Source organism: Microchirus variegatus, assembly GCF_963457635.1.
Source record: "Microchirus variegatus genome assembly, chromosome: 18".
NCBI lineage: Eukaryota > Metazoa > Chordata > Actinopteri > Pleuronectiformes > Soleidae > Microchirus > Microchirus variegatus.
This window is the reverse complement of record NC_139819.1, coordinates 24,233,457-24,253,534: the sequence shown is the minus strand read 5'-3', so window position 1 is coordinate 24,253,534 and position 20,078 is coordinate 24,233,457. Positions and strand designations below refer to the sequence as shown.

The following is a 20,078-nucleotide window of genomic DNA, read 5'->3' as shown; positions in this document are numbered from 1 at the left end:
TGTTATAGTTTAATGACACATTTCATTAATTATTTAATGGTGCATTTATTTATTTATTTAATTTTGGCACTTTCAGTCCTCCATAAAGTTTCACAATGAAACATAATTTATTTTATTTTCAATAAAACTTTAACAGACTCTAATCTTTAATGATTTTACCTTTTAACGTTGTACAATGTTTTGTATCGTTATCTTTGGGCCAACTTTGAACTAAGTTAAATCTTATTTATATTCTGGCTAATGTAGGTCAGTTATTTGGCTGCTAGCTTTAGCTTGGTGAGTGGGCGGGGCTTAACAGTCCGCTGTAAACATCATCATTTCATGTGGCCGTCTTCTCGGGCAGCGGGTTAAAGGGGAAAAGAACTACATTTCCCAGCAGGCTGTGCGGCCGCACGTGTGTCTCCCAGCAGCAGCAGCAGCAGCAGCAGCATTAGCATCATGTCTGTGTTCATGGACCTAAACCTGACCTTCACGGAGGACAAAAGTGTCCTTCAGAGGATGATAGAGACCGCGGCTCAGCGTGAGTCTGCTGCCGCGAGTGTGACAACAAGTGCGGGCACGAAACCGCGCTTTTACCCGGAGCTAACCGCACCGTTAGCAACACGGCTAACAACAGAGCTAGCATCGGGTTTTATTGTGTTTATTTTACTGTGTGTCTGTGTGTTGTCTTGTGTATCTGTTGTGTGTGTTTGTGTGTCTGTTGTCCCGTGTGTTTTATCGGATTTGTCACGGTGTTGATCAGAGTTAAAGATGCTAACAGCGTCAGTGAACGCCTCACCGCACTCGGCGCGTTATAAACACGTCACTTTAGTCCACGCGTGTTATTATGATCTGTGTGTGTGTGACGTCACGCTGAACCGCTGAGTGTGTGTGTGTGTGTGTTTTCTCTCTGTAGTCGGTTTCTCTACAGTCGCCATTAACTACGTGTTTGAACCGAAGGCGAAAAAGAAACAGGTGAGTGACGTCACTGCTGTGCTGCGTTCACGGACAGTTCCCACACAGTTGTAAATAAACTGTTGTTTATTTCCTGTGTGCAGCAAGTCCCCGCCCCCACACCGATCACCGAGCTGATGGATCAGCTGCCAGTCGTTCAGGTAGTGTGTGTGTGTGTGTGTGTGTGTGTGTGTGTGTGTGTGTGTGTGTGTGTGTGTGTGTGTGTGTGTGTGTGTGTGTGTGTGTGTGTGTGTGTGTGTGTGTGTGTGTGTGTGTGTGTGTGTGTGTGTGTGTGTGTGTGTGTGTGTGTGTGTGTGTGTGTGTGTGTGTGTGTGTGTGTGTGTGTGTGTGTGTGTGTGTGTGAGTGAGACACAACCTGGCACTTTTCAAAATAAAAGTCTACATTTTTGTGTGTCCACACTGACAGGGTCGCTCTCGTCCAATCAGAGTGCTGAACAGGCTGACGTTGGTGATGTCAGACTCCTTCCACTTTGTGAGTAGTGTCTTGATTTTAAACAGGAAACACTTACACCTTCAAAATAAAAGTCAATGGATCGACGGATAATTGTTAATTAGGTCCTCTGTTTGTCTTCCTGTGTGTGTGTGTGTGTGTGTGTGTGTGGGGGGGGGGGGTCAGAGGTCGACCGCTCCTGAATACAAATGCTTTGATCTTTTGGCCGTGCAGCCGACCACAGAGAAACTCTTCCATGTAAGTCGACGCCCGCCGATGCGTTCACTGACCCTTTGTTGACGTTCTCCTGTGTTAAACGCGTGTGTAACGGTGAGTTCACTGACCCTTTGTTGACGTTCACCTGTGTTGAACGCGTGTGTAACGGTGCGTTCACTGACCCTTTGTTGACGTTCACCCGTGTTGAACGCGCGTGCAACGGTGCGTTCACTGACCCTTTTGTTGACGTTCTCCTGTGTTAAACGCGTGTGTAACGGTGCGTTCACTGACCCTTTGTTGACGTTCTCCCGCGTTGAACGCGTGTGTAACGGTGCGTTCACTGACCCTTTGTTGACGTTCACCTGTGTTGAACGCGTGTGTAACGGTGCGTTCACTGACCCTTTGTTGACGTTCTCCTGTGTTAAACGCGTGTGTAACGGTGCGTTCACTGACCCTTTGTTGACGTTCTCCCGTATTAAACGCGTGTGTAACGGTGCGTTCACTGACCATTTAGTTGATGTTCTCCTGTGTTAAACGCGTGTGTAACGGTGCGTTCACTGACCCTTTGTTGACGTTCTCCCGTGTTGAACGCGCGTGTAACGGTGCATTCACTGACCCTTTGTTGACGTTCTCCCGTGTTAAACGCGCGTGTAACGGTGAGTTCACTGACCCTTTGTTGACGTTCTCCCGTGTTAAACGCGTGTGTAACGGTGCATTCACTGACCCTTTGTTGACGTTCTCCTGTGTTAAACGCGTGTTTAACGGTGAGTTCACTGACCCTTTGTTGACGTTCTCCTGTGTTAAACGTGTGTGTAACGGTGCATTCACAGGCGGCGTGTATGGTTTACGACGTGGACATCATCGCGGTGTCCGTCACAGAGAGACTTCCCTTCTTCTTCAAGAGAGCGCCGGTGAACGGGGTGAGGTCACCGCTGTCGTCATGGTGTTATTATGGTCTGGAACAGGAAGTCACGTGTGTGTGTGTGTGTGTGTCCAGGCCATGGACAGAGGTGTTGTGTTCGAGGTCTCGTACGCCGCAGCCATCAGAGACGCCACCATGAGGCGCTACACCATCGCCAACGCCGTCAGTCTGATCGAGTGCTGCAAAGGGAAGGTACGTCCTGTCACCTGATGATGTCATCAGTGATGACAGTGGCGTGCACAGACATTTTGGGGGGCAGGTGCTCAGTGCAAAATAAGGGCACTTTATGCGGCATGTAGAACTGACGGCTGCTTTATTATAGCAGTGTGAGATTTAAAAAATAAATAAACATTACAGGCACATGTTGAACGTAATTACATATATATATATATATATAGAAAGCCATTGTTTCTGGAATGAATTTTTGGGTAAGGCATGTCTGGTTGACATGGGCCAATGCTGCAGCACATTGAAATGTAGCTGTCATCACACTTGATATTAGATGTTTCAACATGTGAAGGATCTGTTGGATATTTTATAGCTGCTATGTTTTTAACAGTGTCATCTCTTTCACATACAGCTGCTAAATCATGCCTTTCTTGTTCTCCCTCATTTTGGTCATCAGACAGCACTTCTGATTCTGTAACTGTGCATAGACTTGGTGCAGCTATGGTGCTGCCGACTCTGCTTCATCTGTAGCTGAATCAGGAGATTCATCTATCTCAACTTCTTTGCTGGTAGATGGCCTACTGCTTACCTGCTGTAGCTGCCTAGAATAGAGTAATAATAGTTTTAGTAATAGCCTATTTGTTAAGGTTGAATATAGCCTATTAAGGCAAATACAAGATTACTGCAAGTCTTGTAACATAGAAATAACTTGTTGGTACAAAATAATATAATTAGCTAAAAAGAAATAGCTTAATGCCTAATGTAGTACAGCCAAACCAATTTTTGTAGTTAAAATAAAATGTGGACAGTTTTTAAGATATTTCAGTAAAATAAGAGGAACAGCTCAACTTTAAAATACCCTAAACAGTGAACATGACTCTTGACTCTGATCTTTCATCTTCATCTTCCTTCTTGCTGCTGGTGGATGTTTTTACCCAGGGGATCATCTCTCTGGGCTGCCTGCTGTAACTCCCTTTGTTTTTCCTTTCTTACCCTCTCCTTTCTAGACATTATGCTGCAATTGAAAATAGACCAACAATATGAATAAGACTCTTTGGTTATATTTCAACAAAGCACAGGGCTACTGTTTCTGTTTGTCATTTAGCAAATACATTTATAATAATAATAATTATAAGTGTTAATTATGTAGCCTAATGTAAACCTATACAATAGCCTACTAAATATTCATCTTAAGTAAGTATACTGATAGATTCACATGCTGTAGCATACCAATGACAAACTCATATCTATTATTGATTTTAGGTAGCGTCTAGCTTGTTAAGCAGGTGAGCAGTCGACTAATTTATGCCCAGCTGTGTGGCGTTGAGAGAGGCTACTTCACAGCAGAGACAAATAAATGCAAGTTATAGCATTATTGACAACTGAGGCTTAGGGGGCAAACAACACACTCCACTCGATTCATTTATGTGTTACCTGGCTGGTGGGCAGGAGAGGAGGTGTGTGCGGGCTGCAGGCTGTGCACTGTCGCCGCCTCCGTTTGTGTCCGCTCTGCGCGTTCACGTTGACAGAAGTGTGTGCGGGTGTGGTGGGAATATTAATGTGGGCATTATTATCACACGCTTTTAATCGACGAGCACTTATAGATGATCATGTTAGCATGGACCACAAAAAAAAAAAAAAAAAAGAACTTTCAAAAGGGCACTTGCTTGGTCCTGAGGGCAAAGGGCAGGTGCTTTAGCACCACCTAGTGTCTACCTGTGCACGCCACTGAGTGATGATGTCATGAGTCTGATGCAGACTGTGTGTGTGTGTGTGTTGCAGAGCGTCGTGGTGACCAGTGCAGCTGAGAAGGTCAGTCATGAATAATCCAGGAGTTAGTGATGTTTGATCAGGGATTAATGAGTTAATGTTGATCAGAGTTAAATGTGTTTCAGGCTCTGGAGCTCAGAGGTCCTTATGATGTCACCAACCTGTATCCTCTTACTGCACACACACACACACACACACACACACACACACACACACACACACACACACACTCTCTCTCTCTCTGTTGTCTCCTTGATCGTCCCGTCAGGTCCTTGTTGTTTGGATTATCAGACAAAGATTGTAAAGACGCCGTTTCCTCCACCTGTCGATCTGTTCTACTGCACGCAGGTAACTACTTACTACTACTACTATTATTATTACTACTGTGTACACGCCTGAAAGTACTAGTACGGTGTATTTTTACCTCCTGATGTGGTTTTATTCACAGTGTGTTGTTGTTTGTTCTCAGAAACCAGGAAAACAGCCAGTGGAATCATCTACACAGTGAAGAGCTGCAGTGAGGCCAGTGACCAGCAGGAGGCGCCACCACACTCTGAGACCTGTAGGTTCAGTTCAGATCATTGACTAGAAATCACTTCACTGGTGTGTGTGTGTGTGTGTGTGTGTGTGTGTGTGTGAGACAGATTACAGGTGTGTGTGTGAGTGAGACAGATTACAGGTGTGTGTGAGAGTGAAGGTGACAGATTACAGGTGTGTGTGTGTGTGAGTGAAGTTGACAGATTACAGGTGTGTGTGTGTGAGTGAAGATGACAGATTACAGGTGTGTGTGTGTGAGTGAAGGTGACAGATTACAGGTGTGTGTGTGTGTGAGTGTGAGTGAAGGTGACAGATTACAGGTGTGTGTGTGTGAGTGAAGGTGACAGATTACAGGTGTGTGTGTGTGTGAGTGAAGGTGACAGATTACAGGTGTGTGTGTGTGTGTGTGAGTGAAGGTGACAGATTACAGGTGTGTGTGTGAGTGAAGGTGACAGATTACAGGTGTGTGTATGTGAGTGAAGGTGACAGATTACAGGTGTGTGTGTGTGAGTGAAGGTGACAGATTACAGGTGTGTGTATGTGAGTGAAGGTGACAGATTACAGGTGTGTGTATGTGAGTGAAGGTGACAGATTACAGGTGTGTGTGTGTGAGTGAAGGTGACAGATTACAGGTGTGTGTGAGTGAAGGTGACAGATTACAGGTGTGTGTATGTGAGTGAAGGTGACAGATTACAGGTGTGTGTATGTGAGTGAAGGTGACAGATTACAGGTGTGTGTATGTGCGTAAAGGTGACAGATTACAGGTGTGTGTATGTGAGTAAAGGTGACAGATTACAGGTGTGTGTGTGTGAGTTAAGATGACAGATTACAGGTGTGTGAGTGAAGGTGACAGATTACAGGTGTGTGTGTGTGAAGGTGACAGATTTCAGGTGTGTGTGTGTGAGTGAAGGTGACAGATTACAGGTGTGTGTATGTGAGTGAAGGTGACAGATTACAGGTTTGTGTGTGTGAGTGAAGGTGACAGATTACAGGTGTGTGTGTGTGAGTAAAGGTGACAGATTACAGGTGTGTGTGTGTGAGTGAAGGTGACAGATTACAGGTGTGTGTATGTGAGTGAAGGTGACAGATTACAGGTGTGTGTATGTGCGTAAAGGTGACAGATTACAGGTGTGTGTATGTGAGTAAAGGTGACAGATTACAGGTGTGTGTGTGTGAGTTAAGATGACAGATTACAGGTGTGTGAGTGAAGGTGACAGATTACAGGTGTGTGTGTGTGTGAAGGTGACAGATTACAGGTGTGTGTGTGTGAGTGAAGGTGACAGATTACAGGTGTGTGTATGTGAGTGAAGGTGACAGATTACAGGTTTGTGTGTGTGAGTGAAGGTGACAGATTACAGGTGTGTGTGTGTGAGTAAAGGTGACAGATTACAGGTTTGTGTGTGTGAGTGAAGGTGACAGATTACAGGTGTGTGTATGTGAGTAAAGGTGACAGATTACAGGTGTGTGTGTGTGAGTAAAGGTGACAAATTACAGGTGTGTGAGTGAGTGAAAGTGACAGATTACAGGTGTGTGTATGTGAGTAAAGGTGACAGATTACAGGTGTGTGTGTGTGAGTGAAGGTGACAGATTACAGGTGTGTGTGTGTGTGAGTAAAGGTGACAGATTACAGGTGTGTGTGTGTGTGTGAGTAAAGGTGACAGATTACAGGTGTGTGTGTGTGTGTGAGTGAAGGTGACAGATTACAGGTGTGTGTGTGTGTGTGAGTAAAGGTGACAGATTACAGGTGTGTGTGTGTGAGTAAAGGTGACAGATTACAGGTTTGTGTGTGTGAGTGAAGGTGACAGATTACAGGTGTGTGTATGTGAGTAAAGGTGACAGATTACAGGTGTGTGTGTGTGAGTAAAGGTGACAAATTACAGGTGTGTGAGTGAGTGAAAGTGACAGATTACAGGTGTGTGTATGTGAGTAAAGGTGACAGATTACAGGTGTGTGTGTGTGAGTGAAGGTGACAGATTACAGGTGTGTGTGTGTGTGAGTAAAGGTGACAGATTACAGGTGTGTGTGTGTGAGTGAAGGTGACAGATTACAGGTGTGTGTGTGTGTGTGAGTAAAGGTGACAGATTACAGGTGTGTGTATGTGAGTAAAGGTGACAGATTACAGGTGTGTGTATGTGAGTAAAGGTGACAGATTACAGGTGTGTGTGTGAGTGAAGGTGACAGATTACAGGTGTGTGTGTGAGTGAAGATGACAGATTACAGGTGTGTGTGTGTGAGTGAAGGTGACAGATTACAGGTGTGTGTGTGTGTGTGTGTGTGTGTGAGTAAAGGTGACAGATTACAGGTGTGTGTGTGTGAGTGAAGGTGACAGATTACAGGTGTGTGTATGTGAGTAAAGGGGACAGATTACAGGTGTGTGTGTGTGTGAGTGAAGGTGACAGATTACAGGTGTGTGTGTGTGTGTGAAGGTGACAGATTACAGGTGTGTGTGTGTGTGTGTGAAGGTGACAGATTACAGGTGTGTGTGTGTGTGTGTGAAGGTGACAGATTACAGGTGTGTGTGTGTGTGTGTGTGTGACGGTGACAGATTACAGGTGTGTGTGTGTGAGTGAAGGTGACAGATTACAGGTGTGTGTGTGAAGGTGACAGATTACAGGTGTGTGTGTGTGTGTGTGTGAGTGAAGGTGACAGATTACAGGTGTGTGTGTGTGAGTGAAGGTGACAGATTACAGGTGTGTGTGTGTGTGAGTAAAGGTGACAGATTACAGGTGTGTGTGTGTGAGTGAAGGTGACAGATTACAGGTGTGTGTGTGTGTGTGAGTAAAGGTGACAGATTACAGGTGTGTGTATGTGAGTAAAGGTGACAGATTACAGGTGTGTGTATGTGAGTAAAGGTGACAGATTACAGGTGTGTGTGTGAGTGAAGGTGACAGATTACAGGTGTGTGTGTGAGTGAAGATGACAGATTACAGGTGTGTGTGTGTGAGTGAAGGTGACAGATTATAGGTGTGTGTGTGTGTGTGTGTGTGTGAGTAAAGGTGACAGATTACAGGTGTGTGTGTGTGAGTGAAGGTGACAGATTACAGGTGTGTGTGTGTGAGTGAAGGTGACAGATTACAGGTGTGTGTATGTGAGTGAAGGTGACAGATTACAGGTGTGTGTGTGTGTGAGTGAAGGTGACAGATTACAGGTGTGTGTGTGTGTGTGAAGGTGACAGATTACAGGTGTGTGTGTGTGTGTGTGAAGGTGACAGATTACAGGTGTGTGTGTGTGTGTGTGTGTGACGGTGACAGATTACAGGTGTGTGTGTGTGAGTGAAGGTGACAGATTACAGGTGTGTGTGTGAAGGTGACAGATTACAGGTGTGTGTGTGTGTGTGTGTGAGTGAAGGTGACAGATTACAGGTGTGTGTGTGTGTGAGTGAAGGTGACAGATTACAGGTGTGTGTGTGTGTGTGAGTGAAGGTGACAGATTACAGGTGTGTGTGTGTGTGTGACGGTGACAGATTACAGGTGTGTGTGTGTGTGTGAGTTCCTGTTCTCACCTGTTTCCTCTCTTCTACCTGACCAGGTGAGGCTCCTCCTCCTTCTAAGAAACAAAAGTCTGCTGTGGCTGAATGATTGACAGCTGAGGTGGGCAGGACTTATGGATGTCTGTGTCCTTATTGGTCGACACGGTCGATGTTTTATTTTCTGTTCTGATAAAAATCTATTTTTCTGAAAAACGTCATCAGGTTATTTTTGTTTACTTTGTGACATTAAAGAAAACATAAACAACAACACACTTCCTGTTTTCAGTCAAAACTTTTACTTTGAAATTAGTCTTCAGTGCAAATGCTGCCCAGTGATTGGTCACAGCCAACAGGAAATGATGTCATCAAAAATAGAATCTACTTTACATTCAGTCGTTAAAAAAACATAAATGTGCTTCATAGAAATAGAAACACTCTGATTGGCCGAGAGTAAACACATGACGTAAACGTTCAAACATCGTAAATCCCAATATTGCCCTTTTCTCTTATTGTGAAGGAGTTGGTAAATGCAGCAGCAGCTTTTACAACAGTCACGTGATCAAAGGGGGCGGGGTTAAAAAAACACTGGAATAGCCCTTTACTGTAAACACAATAAACCAATTAAATCATTGATTAGTTCAAATAACGAGTATTTAGAGTATTAACACGCTAACGTCAGCTTGATGAAAGGGGCGAGGCTCTCACGACGGAAACTCCTGAAGGCGTGTTCAGTGAAGGGGGAGGGGCTAAAGGGAAGATTATTGACGTGACAACAAAACAAACACCTGATTGGTCCCTTTTTAGTGGGCGTGGCCATCGGACAGAGTCAGTGAGTGGATGTTTGACGAGCTGCGGTGACCCTGAAAGCGTTGGGGGCGGAGTCACGAGGCAGCGCCACGCCTCCTCCTCCTGTTGGAGTGTTGTTGAGCTCAGTGACCCAGGATGTGGTTAATGTGACCCTGAAATGAACAGTTTTCAAAATAAAGGTCTGAGTTTATATTATTTCACTATAAAACACAACCTGGAAGTTTTCAAAGTAAAAGTCTAAATTACTATTCATTCACGAGATGCAACCTATTCATTTTCAAAGTAAAAGCCCAAGGTTCCATTCATTCATTCACTATAAAACACAACGTGAAAGTTTTCAAAATAAAAGTCACTGTTCATCCATGCTTGAGCGCAATCCTGCAGTTTTCAAAGTAAAAGACCCTGTAGGTAAAGCCTGCGGTTTTCAAAATAAAAGCCTGAGGGCTCATACAGTATCAGTACAGTGTGATCACGTGATCTGATGCTAAACCATGTTTACAGCTGCCGCCTTTTCATGGGGGTCAAAGGTCACATGATAAACCTGACACTTTATGACCTGTTTATTACACACACACACACACACACACACACACACACACACACACACACACAGTTACTCACCGGTTCTCCTCCCAAACAGCGCTGACAGCAGAGAGGAGGAGGAGCTCTGGGTCTGACTCCACCCACCTACACACACACACACACACACACATTAATAACAGGTAACACACTAACTAGTTGGGGTTAAGGTTAGGTCGTCATGACGTCACTAACCTGCTGTTGACTCGCGGTGAAAATCAAAGTGTGATTTGTTTCCATTGGACATTCCATTGTCTGAAGCTCCGCCTCCAAACACATCCGCTTCTGAAACCACAACATAAACATCTTCATCACCATCATCTTCATCACCATCATCACCATCATCTTCATCATCATCTTCATCGTCTCTCTGATCTCACCGCTCGGCAGCTCCAGGCTCCTCCCTCCACGCTCCTCTTCCTCAGTTGGTTAGCACACTGCATGCTAACGACGTTAGCGCGCGCGCGCGCACACACACACACACACACACACACACACAGCGCTTAGCTTGTTAGCTGAGAGAAGCTAACGTGCCCGCACGGTTTCCCGCTCAGTGAATCCACGGACTGATGCTAAGCTACGCTAACAATGGCTGTGTTCGCCGCGGTCTCGCGACCTTCTGCTCTGTTGTTGACCCGCGACGTCAATTCGCAGCAAACACAGCGACACTTCCGGTGAGACACGGGCGGCTTATCACAATAAAAGCACCAGAAACAAAATACGGCGTTAACCATGAATTAAGTAAAACAAATGAGTATTTACTGATAAGTCGTTTAATTATTAGGTTGATTAATGCTAATGATGGTTGAACACTGACTATTAACGATAAGAAGTTAATGTTTGCTTCATAAAATGTGTAAAAAATGTCGATCTCTGTAAATGTCTCTGTTTTTGTCCACAAACTAAAATGATTCCGTTTGAATTATTTCTTTCAAACAAATAAATCAGAACATATTCACATTTAAGAAGCTGAAAAATATATATTTAAAACATTGAAACTTTTTTTTTTTAGAATTCCTAAACAACATGAAAATGTAAATATGACTATTTTATATCATGAAGACCTGTATAGTTATTGATTATATAGTCATTAGTAATTGTGTGGTTTATTACAGACTTGCAGTGATTTATTTTCAGTGGATTAGCTCATTAACTAGCACCATTATTCTACAATATATTTGACACTAAAGACACCTTTATTTTATTGTCCCGGTAAAAATCAACAGCTCATACAAACGTGTGTATTTATTTATTTTTCACTTAAAATTCAACTTAAAAAAACAAAAAAACATCTATCATATTGCTTTTACTTTGAAGGTCCACTCGCCTCGCCGGAAACCACATTTCCGGTCGTTTGAATCGTCACGTTCCCACTTTTTCCCACGCTTGTTTCCATTTCAAATGGTGTGACGTCAGGGCTCCGCGAGCTCATCACAGCCGGCACAAAGTCTCGCGAGGAGACCCGAGAACAGCGTCAGGCTGCGGTGAGTGTGAGTGACCAGCAGGTGGCAGCAGACACACATTATAAGATAAGATAAGAAGTGAGTATAAGTACTATAACCAGAGAGGAAACAAACACACAAACAGAACTAAATACGTTATTAAAGTCAACTGTTTAAAAGAGTCGAAAACAATAAAACATGAAAGATTCTGATTTATATAAAAGTAAATATTATATTTAATAATTCATTTAAATGTCATGACTGACATTTTCAACCAAATAATATAATATAATATAACTGTATGTTACTTTATTCAATTCTATTCAATATACATAAATATTTACAAATAAAAGCGAAGTTTCAGTATATTTGACTGTAAATGTTTGGTGATGAAAGGGTTATGTTTACAGCCTGATGGTGACGTCACTGTCAGCTGTGTGTGTGTGTGTGTGTGTGTGGATGATTCAGCAGTCAGCTCATCTTCTGCGCACGCGCAGCAGCAGCTTTTATTTTGACATTTCACACGAGGACAGTTTTTGTAAGTGAACCCGTGCAGGTGACAGACGCTCGGGAGGGAAACCCCGTACCCGAGGCCGGAGAGCGGGAGCAGAAACACCGCAGAGCCGCAGTGTCCCCGCGGACAGTGTCCCCTCCGCGGTGTCCTCTCGGGGACAGTGTCCCCGTCCTCCGGCCTGATTCTTCGGGACTGTTCGTGTCTCTTCGCCGCTGCCACGCGCTCCTGTGTCGGATCGAACCCGCCGAGCTCGCGCTGACTTCAGTCCGCCGCATTTCCGCATTTTAGCGTCAGAGGCTCCGGTGAAACCGGGAGGTGAGCGTGAGTAAAAGCAACGCACCCACCACACACACACACGCACACACAGAGACACACACACACACACACACACACACACACACACACACACACACACACACACACACACACACACACACACAGATGATGATTCTCTGAAAATCACGTCTGTATTTTTGTCATAAACGTGAATATTTGGTCACATTTACACGGAATGGGACGCAGCCCTGTGACGTCACCATACACTTTAAATCAAAACGGTACTGAAAACAGATCACAATAATAGCATTCAATGCAACACAGCTCCCTCTTGTGGCTCCCGTAGATAAATGACTAGGACAGTTTGTTGGTGAGATCATGGACGTAAACATGACGTAAACGTGACGTAAACGTGAAGACTTTTCTGTCTTAGTTTTGTCCCACGACGGTTTTATGTCCATGACGTGTCCCCGGCGTCCAAGTTTGACGTGTCCTCGTCCACAATCAGATATTCAGATTACAGGGATTAACAATGTCTTCAGTTTAACTGTTTTCATCCACCTGTGTCCTCTCTGTGGACATTCCTCATGAGAACCACTACATTCCTCTCGTCCTCTGCGGGTTGTCTCTGTGTCTGTCCTCTGTCCACCTGTGTCTCTGTCTCTTTGTGACATTAAGTGAAGTCCACAATCTGGTTCTGGATTGTTTTTATAAGTCACCACCCTAGGTTGTGTCCTCTTGGTTGTGTCCTCTGGTTGTTGTGTCCTCTTGGTTGTGTCCTCTGGTTGTTATGTCCTCTTGGTTGTGTCCTCTGGTTGTTGTCTCCTCTTGGTGGTGTCCTCTGGTTGTTGTGTCCTCTTGGTTGTGTCCTCTGGTTGTTGTCTCCTCTTGGTGGTGTCCTCTGGTCGTTGTGTCCTCTTGGTTGTGTCCTCTGGTTGTTGTCTCCTCTTGGTGGTGTCCTCTTGGTTGTGTCCTCTGGTTGTTGTGTCCTCTTGGTTGTGTCCTCTGGTTGTTGTCTCCTCTTGGTGGTGTCCTCTGGTTGTTGTGTCCTCTTGGTTGTGTCCTCTGGTTGTTGTCTCCTCTTGGTGGTGTCCTCTGGTTGTTGTGTCCTCTTGGTTGTGTCCTCTGGTTGTTGTCTCCTCTTGGTGGTGTCCTCTGGTTGTTGTGTCCTCTTGGTTGTGTCCTCTTGGTCGTGTCCTCTGGTTGTCGTGTCCTCTGGTCAGGGTGTTGGACATGATGTCCCTGAAGACAGAGGTTGGACATGATGTCTCTGAGGACCCTGAGGACAGATGTTGGACATGATGTCCCTGAGGACAGATGTTGGACAAAGACATGTCGTCTTATTTTCCAAAGCAAGTGAATAATTAATCCAACAAGTGTCAGACTACAACAGAGTCAGAGTGAGATTATGTTTCTGGGTAATCACACATTTATACACTCTGTGTAACAGAGAGTGAGTGACTTTGGTGTGAGAGAGTGAGAGACTTTGGTGTGGGAGAGTGAGTGACTTTGGTGTGGGAGAGTGAGTGACTTTGGTGTGGGAGAGTGAGTGACTTTGGTGTGGGAGTGAGTGACTTTGGTGTGAGAGAGTGAGTGACTTTGGTGTGAGAGATTGAGTGACTTTGGTGTGAGAGAGTGAGAGACTTTGGTGTGGGAGAGTGAGTGACTTTGGTGTGAGAGAGTGAGAGACTTTGGTGTGGGAGAGTGAGTGACTTTGGTGTGAGAGAGTGAGAGACTTTATGTTGTGGGAGAGTGAGTGACTTTGGTGTGGGAGAGTGAGTGACTTTGGTGTGGGAGTGAGTGACTTTGGTGTGAGAGAGTGAGTGACTTTGGTGTGAGAGATTGAGTGACTTTGGTGTGGGAGAGTGAGTGACTTTGGTGTGGGAGAGTGAGTGACTTTGGTGTGGGAGAGTGAGTGACTTTGGTGTGGGAGAGTGAGTGACTTTGGTGTGGGAGAGTGAGTGACTTTGGTGTGGGAGAGTGAGTGACTTTGGTGTGGCAGAGTGAGTGACTTTGGTGTGAGAGATTGAGTGACTTTGGTGTGGGAGAGTGAGTGGTTCATAAACTTCAGTTTCCTGTTGTAAAAGTGTTTACTTCCTGTGTGTCTTTTATATTAAACTTTAGTATTTTCTGACACATAAACATTAATATTAGTTAAACTCAGTGTTTACAGTAAATCATTTATAAAATAATCAGTATCAGCACTTTCCTCTGAGGCCCCGCCCCTAACTCCTCCTCCTCCAGGAGAGACACTTCAGTGTGGACAGTTTAAAGGTCAAAGTTCAGAACAGGACAGACATGTCCACACAGCAGAGGACAGACATGTCCACACAGCAGAGGACAGACATGTCCACACAGTAGAGGACAGACATGTCCACACAGCAGAGGACAGACACATGTCCACACAGTAGAGGACAGACATGTCCACACAGCAGAGGACATACACATGTCCACACAGTAGAGGACAGACACATGTCCACACAGCAGAGGACAGACGCGTGTCCACACAGCAGAGGACAGACATGTCCACACAGCAGAGGACATACACATGTCCACACAGTAGAGGACAGACACGTGTCCACACAGCAGAGGACATACACATGTCCACACAGTAGAGGACAGACACATGTCCACACAGCAGAGGACAGACACGTGTCCACACAGCAGAGGACAGACACATGTCCACACAGTAGAGGACAGACATGTCCACACAGCAGAGGACAGACGCGTGTCCACACAGCAGAGGACAGACATGTCCACACAGCAGAGGACAGACGCGTGTCCACACAGCAGAGGACAGACGCGTGTCCACACAGCTGAGGACAGACGAGTGTCCACACAGCTGAGGACAGACGCGTGTCCACACAGCTGAGGACAGACGCGTGTCCACACAGCTGAGGACAGACGCGTGTCCACACAGCTGAGGACAGACGCGTGTCCACACAGCAGAGGACAGACACATGTCCACACAGCAGAGGACAGACACATGTCCACACAGTAGAGGACAGACATGTCCACACAGCTGAGGACAGACGCGTGTCCACACAGCAGAGGACAGACATGTCCACACAGCAGAGGACAGACGCGTGTCCACACAGCTGAGGACAGACATGTCCACACAGCTGAGGACAGAGGACGGTCACTCTTGTCCTCACAAACCTGATCACTTGTTAAATAAAGAATAAGAAGACATGTGAGACAGATGTCCTCCACACACACACACACACACACACACACACACACACTCTGTGTATAATTACAAGTTAATCATACTTGATATCATTTACAGTTGTGACAGAAACTAAACTGTGTGTGTGTGTGTGTGTGTGTCTCTGCATGTGCTGACAGTTTAACCACAAACACACAAACCACACCCCTAATAAAAACAATCAGCAGAAAATGACTGATAATGATCACACCTTTGTTTAACTAACACACACACAGACACACACACAGACTCACACACACACACACAGACACACTCTCTCTCACACGCACACACACACACACACAGAGACACACACACACAGACACACTCTCTCTCACACACACACACACACACACACACACACAGAGACACACACACACACACACAGAGACACTCTCTCACACACACACACACACTGACTCACTCTCACACAGTCAGTTTCATGTCTTTTTTTCTTCTTCTTGGCTCCGCCCCCTGCAGCTCCTCCAGATCAGTGTCTCCATGGTGAAGTGGGTGTGGTCTCATGGACTCCTCCTCCTCCTCCATGACCATCATGGTTTCTAGGCTGCCCAAGTTTGGCTCACGGTCCAAACCCACGTCCAGCAGCGTTCAGACGGAGACCTCCAACACAGGGACCTTCACAGGGACCACAGGGACCTTCACAGGGACCACAGGGACCTTCACAGGGACCACAGGGACCCGCCTCACCAACGGGTTCTACCACCACCCCGGCCCTGCAGGGGGATCTGGCCCCGCCTCCTCTCTGAAGCAGAATGGATTCCTAAGAGCGCCGACTTCGTTCTCCATGAAATGGCGTAAGGACGAGGGGACGCCGCAGGAGGGAGGAGCTAATGCAGAGGGGGAGTGGCCACGAGGGAAAAGAGGGAGTGGCGTCCAGAACCGCCCCGGGAACAACGTCCATCATGATTCTTCTCAACGGCAACAAGAATCTAAAAAAACAACCACAGTCTCTGAAGGAAAGGGGCGTGGTTTTGTCCAGCCTGCCACGCCCCCATCCTGGCAGTCCAGCAGCAGAGCACTTCCTGTTTGTAAACCGAGCCAGACCATGTCCAGACCTCGCAGCGGAACCACGGGTTCTCTGAGACCACCTCAGACGTTCCATCGTCCTGCTGGTCCTGGTCCTGGTCCTGGTCCTGGTCCTGGTCCTGGGTATGGTTCCCCGTCTCAGAAGAAGCTGCCGGCCGGCCGCTGTCACTCCAGTGATGGTCTGGTTCAGCCCGCCTCGCTGTCTCAGAGAAACCGCTTCAGATCACGGAGCCTCAACCAGGACCTGCAGCAGGCTCCGCCCATGGCCACACCCTCCTCCTCCCTCCTCCCCTCCCCCACCACCATCAGCAGAGCTGCAGAGCGATCCTCTGCTCAGGCTCCGCCCACAGGCAAAAAGTCACCTGTTACCAGGCAGAGTCCAGAGGGAGGAGTCAGAGTGGGAGGAGTCCCACCACCGTCTCTTTTAAAGAAACCCCTCCTACCCAGCCTTGGCCCCGCCTCCAGGCCCAGCGGCATCAGCTATAAACTGTCACGCCCATCTCTGCTCAAGCAGGCCCGCCCCCTGCGGGTGACTCCGCCCACTGGAACAGAAGTGAAGGTCAAATCAGTGGAAAACTGTTCAGGTATTTATGTTAATCTCATCTAATCTCTGTCATTTATCATCTAATCTCTGTCATTTATTCATCTAATTTCATCTAATCTCTGTCATTTATCATATAATCTGTCATTTCTTCATATAATCTCTGTCATTTATCATATAATCTGTCATTTCTTCATATAATCTCTGTCATTTATCATATAATCTCTGTCATTTATCATATAATCTGTCATTTCTTCATATAATCTCTGTCATTTATCATATAATCTGTCATTTCTTCATATAATCTCTGTCATTTATCATATAATCTCTGTCATTTCTTCATATAATCTCTGTCATTTATCATATAATCTCTGTCATTTCTTCATATAATCTCTGTCATTTATCATATAATCTCTGTCATTTATCATATAATCTCTGTCATTTCTTCATATAATCTCTGTCATTTATCATATAATCTCTGTCATTTATCATATAATCTCTGTCATTTCTTCATATAATCTCTGTCATTTATCATATAATCTCTGTCATTTCTTCATCTTATCTGTCATTTTTTCATATAATCTCTGTCATTTCTTCGTCGTCACTTCATTTCAAACGTCTAATCTCTGTCTAATCTCGTCCCTCAGAGACATTGGAGACGGTGTCCACAGTGTCTCAGGCAGAGGTGTCCATGGTGGGTGAGACACTGGAGGACATGTCCATGTCTTCCACCTCGTCTCTGGACAGAAACGACATCAGTCAGGATTACATGGACGATTTCGATAATCTGGGTAAACGAAGTTATTATTTTTTTTTTTTTTTATGTGATTAAAATAATTTTATAATAATGACTTTTGTTTGTTTGTTATAATAATGACGTTTATTTGTTTGTTTGGAGGAAACGGAGGAGTCGCCATTTTGCTTCTGTCCAAAAACGATGAGGACGACTCCGGTCTCGACCAATCCTGTGCCAGGTTTGACGACGGCGACGATGGGCTGAACGTTAACGGTGTTGCCGCGGCGACGGCTCTGTGTTTCCTGGAGGACGGCGTGGACTGGGCTAGCGTGAAGCTACGTGATGAGCATCACGTGACTCCGCTCTCTCGCAACAGGCGCTCCAGTCACCACGACGACCACGAGCAGGTACGGCACACAAAATGGCCGCCTCTTGTTTCCAGAGGTAAATATCTAACTGTGTGTGTGTGTGTGGTCTCAGGGCGGCTCCTCTCTGGACCTGTCCCCCTCTGACAGCTGTGGGTCAGACGGGACGTACATGTGGGACGAGGAGGGTCTGGAGCCACTGGGGGGCGCCATCAACACAAAGAGCAGCGACAACAACACGGTTCAACACAGAAGAGACAGTTTTGACTCTGACGTACACACCATCGTAAGACTGTGTGTGTGTGTGAGAGAGTGAGAGAGTGTGTGTGTGTGTGAGAGTGAGTGTGTGTGTGTGTGTGTGAGAGTGAGTGTGTGTGTGTGAGAGAGAGTGAGAGAGTGTGTGTGTGTGAGAGAGAGAGAGTGTGTGGTGTGTGTGTGACAGTGTGTGTGAGAGAGAGTGTGCATGTGTGTGTGTGAGAGAGAGAGAAAGAGAGAGAGAGAGTGTGTGAGAGAGAGAGTTTGTGTCTCTCTGTGGGTGTGTGTGTTTGTGTGTGTGCGCGTGTGTGTTTGTGTGTGAGCATGTGTGTGTGTGTGTGTGTGTGTGTGTGTGTGTCCCTTTAATACAAAAATAGCTCATTTGTGAAACGTCTGTAGATGAAAACACAGAGTGACCAGCAGGGGGCAGTGTTGTTCTGAGGACAAGTCAGATGTTGAGAGAGAGAGAGAGAGAGTGTGTGTGTGTGTGTGTGTGTCTAATCCACAGACAGAAAACAAACTTGTTTTTCTTCAAACATCAGAGTTAAAGGTGAATCTGTGAATAATTAGTTTTTCAAAATAAAACCAGATATTAAAAACAAACAAAAAAAACAACTTTTGAATATACACTGGAATAAGAAGCTCATGAGGTAATATTGTCATTATAATTTATTAGAAACACACCCCTTTATAACACGCTGCTACTTATTATTAGTACAGGTCACTTCAGGGTCAACTTGTATTTATCACAATTGGATTAAACTGGAAACGCTCGTTATCGATCAGAAATTGGAAAAACAAGTTATCAGTTTTTTTTATTTTGGAAACAAATATTGAGAAAACAAGTCGTTTTCTTGTTTTTTAAATTTATTTCTGGTTTTATTTTGAAAAACGAATGATGCACGGATGAAGGTGTAGTGATGATGTCATCACATGACTCTACTGTTACCTGCTGTGAGGACAAAGAGGACAAAGTGTCTCTGTGTCTCTGTAGGACGTCCTCAACCATCTGGACTCCTGTGACCTGGAGGACGATGATCTCATGTTGGACGGAGACCTGGACGAAGATCTGTCTCTGAACAGTGGTGAGTGTGTGTGTGTATATATATACTTATATACATATATATATATATATATATATGTATATATGTATATATGTATATATATATTGTCTAAATTCCTCTGCAGACGGAGATGGTTTGTCCCACATGGCTGTGTGGAGGAGGAGACAGCTCTGCTGGGGGACACAGGACGTCCACAACGACAACGACAGGTGAGGGGGCGGGGCTCCGTCAGGGTTAAAGGTTCAGGGTCACGTGATCACAGACAGGAAGTGACGAGTGTCTGGTCGTCTCCTCAGCGACTTCACTTCCTGCTTCGAGCTAACGGAGGATCCTGGAAACAAGAGGACGGACGTGAGCGGAGACGTCCTCCTGGACCTCTGTCCTTCAAGGTGATCCAGGACATGATCGTCAGACACCACCAGGGGGCAGCACTGTGTGCGCTGTCATCATTAAATCAAACTTTTTTAAACTCTTCTGTGTTGTGATCTTTCCTCCCGTCAGGACCACCCTCCTCTCTGTGGTGGCGCCCCCTGCTGGTGTGGACGTGGACGTGGAGGAGCTGGCTGAAGAATGCTCAGTGGTGCGATCGCAGCTCAGGTGTCTGCAGATGTTACTGCTGCAGGTGAGTTACCATGGTTACCGTGGTTACCGTGGTTACTGTGGTGGTTACTATGGTTACCACAGAGGGGAGGAGGTTTTTTTAAGTCCTTTAACAAAGTGTCTGTTGTTTAATCTGTTAGCGTTTAATCTGTTGTTTAATCTGTTAGTGTTTAATTTG

The 20,078-nt window shown here is 45.6% G+C and overlaps 2 protein-coding genes across 6 annotated transcripts in view; both read left to right on the top strand.

Moving 5' to 3' along the window:
- Positions 1–384: 384 nt before the first annotated feature.
- rpp30 (ribonuclease P/MRP 30 subunit) lies at positions 385–8,653 on the top strand. The gene is made up of 12 exons (XM_083904574.1): positions 385–520; positions 896–954; positions 1,038–1,094; positions 1,361–1,426; positions 1,571–1,642; positions 2,431–2,520; positions 2,598–2,714; positions 4,473–4,502; positions 4,586–4,623; positions 4,729–4,808; positions 4,930–5,022; positions 8,526–8,653. Exons 1-12 carry the CDS (start codon positions 439–441, stop codon positions 8,573–8,575), a joined length of 834 nt encoding a protein of 277 aa, XP_083760700.1. The 5' UTR covers positions 385–438; the 3' UTR covers positions 8,576–8,653.
- Positions 8,654–11,824: 3,171 nt separating this feature from the next.
- The window catches only part of LOC310939725 (uncharacterized protein), a 13,327-nt gene continuing 5,073 nt past the window's right edge, over positions 11,825–20,078 (top strand). For 4 of the 5 annotated variants that reach the window (XM_083904546.1, XM_083904549.1, XM_083904550.1 and 1 more), the window contains exons 1-9: positions 11,825–12,123; positions 15,773–16,923; positions 17,528–17,671; positions 17,779–18,023; positions 18,097–18,267; positions 19,231–19,321; positions 19,425–19,509; positions 19,597–19,689; positions 19,802–19,922. In XM_083904546.1, coding sequence (XP_083760672.1) covers positions 15,816–16,923; positions 17,528–17,671; positions 17,779–18,023; positions 18,097–18,267; positions 19,231–19,321; positions 19,425–19,509; positions 19,597–19,689; positions 19,802–19,922 — 2,058 coding nt within the window. In that variant the 5' untranslated portion in view covers positions 11,825–12,123; positions 15,773–15,815. Of the gene's footprint in view, positions 12,130–15,772; positions 16,924–17,527; positions 17,672–17,778; positions 18,024–18,096; positions 18,268–19,230; positions 19,322–19,424; positions 19,510–19,596; positions 19,690–19,801; positions 19,923–20,078 lie in introns of all 5 variants that reach the window. The other variant, XM_083904547.1, reaches the window with a different exon arrangement.

What these genes read in the sequence shown, in the direction of transcription:
- rpp30 (XM_083904574.1), top strand. Translation starts at nt 439, where the DNA reads ATGTCTGTGTTCATGGACCTAAACCTGACCTTCACGGAGGACAAAAGT. An exon ending in GATAGAGACCGCGGCTCAGC is followed by an intron (nt 521 to 895) that starts GTGAGTCTGCTG and finishes TTCTCTCTGTAG; the next exon opens with TCGGTTTCTCTACAGTCGCC. An exon ending in CGAAGGCGAAAAAGAAACAG is followed by an intron (nt 955 to 1,037) that starts GTGAGTGACGTC and finishes TCCTGTGTGCAG; the next exon opens with CAAGTCCCCGCCCCCACACC.